General features: G+C 53.5%; 1 protein-coding gene across 1 annotated transcript in view; it reads right to left on the bottom strand.

The window, feature by feature from the left end:
- Positions 1 to 2,788, bottom strand: part of SHOX2 (short stature homeobox 2) — a 13,408-nt gene that overhangs the window by 6,248 nt on the left and 4,372 nt on the right. The window contains exons 3-5 of the mRNA XM_009995732.1: positions 323 to 380; positions 121 to 209; positions 3 to 19 (exon numbers count right to left, since the gene is read on the bottom strand). Coding sequence (XP_009994034.1) covers positions 3 to 19; positions 121 to 209; positions 323 to 380 — 164 coding nt within the window. The remainder of the gene's footprint in view (positions 1 to 2; positions 20 to 120; positions 210 to 322; positions 381 to 2,788) is intronic.

Genomic DNA, 2,788 nt, shown 5'->3' with positions numbered 1-2,788 from the left:
GCTGCAGCTGCGCCTGCACCTGCGGGGATAGGGATTGGTCACGCGTGTCTCTATGTGTGTGTGTGTCCCCCCCCGAGCGCACACGCGTGCACACACACACGCCCCAAAGCAGCCACTTGCCTGCTGGAAGGGCATCCTCAGCGCACCCACGTTCACGTACGGGGCCACCCGGCAAGCTTCGAACTGGCTGGCGGCACCGATCAGCACCCCTGGGGAAGGCAGCGGGGGAGGTCAGCGCGGGAGAAGCCTCCCACGCGTGTCCGAACCGCAGCCCGCATCACCACCACCACCCCCCTCCCTGCCCTCCTTCCTCCCACGCTACCTTTGTGGAGTTGGTTTTCCTGCTTTCGGCATTTGGCTCTGCGGTTCTGGAACCAGACCTGCGGGGACAGGAGGGGAGAAAAGGGGACACACACACACACACACACACACACAGAGACACGCGTGTCACGGTCGCCCTGCCACCGCGAAGCGACAGAAAACCAACAACACAACAAAGCAGGAATCATAAACCCACCGAGGATGATAAAAACGAACAAACAAATAAAAAGAACAGACAAAGAAAACCCGGCTGGGCTCCCTCCTCCCGGGCAGCCCCCGCTCATAAGCTCCGAAACGCAAAGGGAAACGAGGGGGAAAAGAGTCAAAATACCCAGAAAAACGGGCGGTTGCAGATGCTCGTGGCAGAGGAACCCCTGCCTGCAGCCCCCGCTTCATCTTTCCACACCAGAGTCCCAAAAGACCCCACTGGCCCCCTGATATGTGATACGAACTGGCGATAATGGGTTGAGATGTTTGCACCGTCAGGCCTGAGAAGACCGTGCTCATTAAGAAATAAATTAATTAGCTTTATCTTAAGGAAAAACTAAACACCGAAGGGTTTAAAGGACTTTTTTTTGGGGGGGGGAGGGTGGCAAATACTACCATAAAAGCTTCGCTACAAAGAAGTTTAGCATTTCTCTGCTCCTCCGCGCACTGAAGTGCAGCACAGGAGCCGAATAATTATCTCATTATCATGATAATCTCATTTGCCTCCCCAGAAAAGACCGCGCGTTACACAAGAACATACTTTTAATTTTGGACTCGGAATCTTTTGAAATCAATTTCCCCAATGAAGTTTCTGTTCACTCAAGAGAGGAGAGGGGAGGAAGGAGTTTCTGGAAACGTTCCTGTCTCCAGGCAGACCCCCCTGCACCGCATCTCGGAAGCCACAACCACCCAGGAATCCTCTCCCCGCGGCCAAAGGAAAAATGAAATTAAACAAAAAAATAATCTTTTTATTGAGGTTTGACTCGAAGGGACGAATATCAAGGCGAATTTCCCCCGCCCTGTCATTTATTCAGCCCAGGGAAACCCGCCCAGCAGCCGCGCTCGCCCTCAGCCTGCCCGGGAAAACACACGTCCCAGAATTTACAGATCAGTGCAGATGCCAGGCAAAATATTACGGCAAAGCCTCTTCCGGAACGATTTCGAGGGAACGGGGGTTTAATATACGTGAATGTCCCGAAGTTATTCCGCAGCCTGCGATTTGGCAGCGCGGATCCTGCGCGGCCGCGCTCTTTGTGGAGCCAAGAGCCCGCAGAAGCTGCAGCATCTCCCTTCCTTCCCTTCCTTCCCTTCCTTCCCTTCCCTTCCTTCCCTTCCCTTCCCAGGGCCCAGCAACTTTGTTTGCTCTGGGTTTGTTCAGATTTGATGGGCGCAAATAAGGATTAAAAACGGGGAAGCGGGAAAACGAAGGAGTTTTGGCTTTTGTTGTTTGGGTTTGTTGTGGTGGTGGGTTTGTTGGGGGTTTTTTTTGTGGGTCAGGCTGTGATGACAAAAGCTGCTCGTTGTGAGTTCTTTTCGGTTGGATGTCAGGGCTCGGTTTCTGCCCTGAGCCCTGTCCCGAGCTGCAGGGAAAGCCCCCAAGGGTTGCGCGCATGGCTCGGTGCAGATGGTGGACCAAGAGCACAAAGATTGAGGGGGAGTATCTGTTACAGCAAGACTTTCTAACAGCTGCAGATGTTAGGGGCCTAAAACCGCTCCATGTGTTCAAACAGATAATGACCATCATTTTCTCTTCTTTTATTATTAGAACGGAAATACACCGGAGCAGCTACATTTGTTCTCGTTTGAGGAGCTGCCTTCCCCCCTAAGCAGGCAGGCAGAGCCCGGACCCTTCCTCGCTCTTCACCTCAGCCCGACAAAACTCGCAGAAACCAGCCCAGGAACAGATTTATAAAATAAAAATAAATAAGAAAAACAACTTGAGGAGGGCAGCCCGAGGTTAAAAGCGCAGGTTAAAGCAAAGGAAGCAAGGCTCCTCGGTGAGGGAGAAGGCTTAAAATAGCCGGGTTTTATCCTAGACTTTTGTATTTCATCAATCCGAACAAAGCCGCTCTGTGCTCTCCGCTGTTTTCCTGCCTCTTCCCTCTAGGTTTAAGAACTACGAGAAACGGACTGTAAATTTGGATTCTTCCCCCCCTCACACACACACACACTTAGCGGTTCCTAATTCGGTTTATGGTCACTACATCTATAAAGTTAATTGGTCGGCCCGCCCGGGGAGCCCCGCGACCGGAGAGGGACCCGCAACCCCCGCCGACCGAACAGCAACGAAAAGACACGCAGAAATGAAATAAAACGCGGCACAGCGAGGGGCAGGGGGACTTGCAGAGAGCCCGAACCACAAGAAAGCCCGCGGAGGCGATATTACACATTTTTCTTGGGTGCATTTCGGCGCGGGGAGCCCTCTGCTCTCCCTGCCAGCCCGTGTCGGGCGCGGGCCCCCGCGGGGGCCCCGCGCCGG

The sequence above is a fragment of the Chaetura pelagica genome, unplaced genomic scaffold, assembly GCF_000747805.2.
Source record: "Chaetura pelagica isolate M959 unplaced genomic scaffold, ChaPel_1.0 scaffold394, whole genome shotgun sequence".
Lineage (NCBI taxonomy): Eukaryota > Metazoa > Chordata > Aves > Apodiformes > Apodidae > Chaetura > Chaetura pelagica.
Note: the sequence above shows the minus strand (reverse complement) of the source record. Positions and strands in the feature narration are given on the sequence as shown.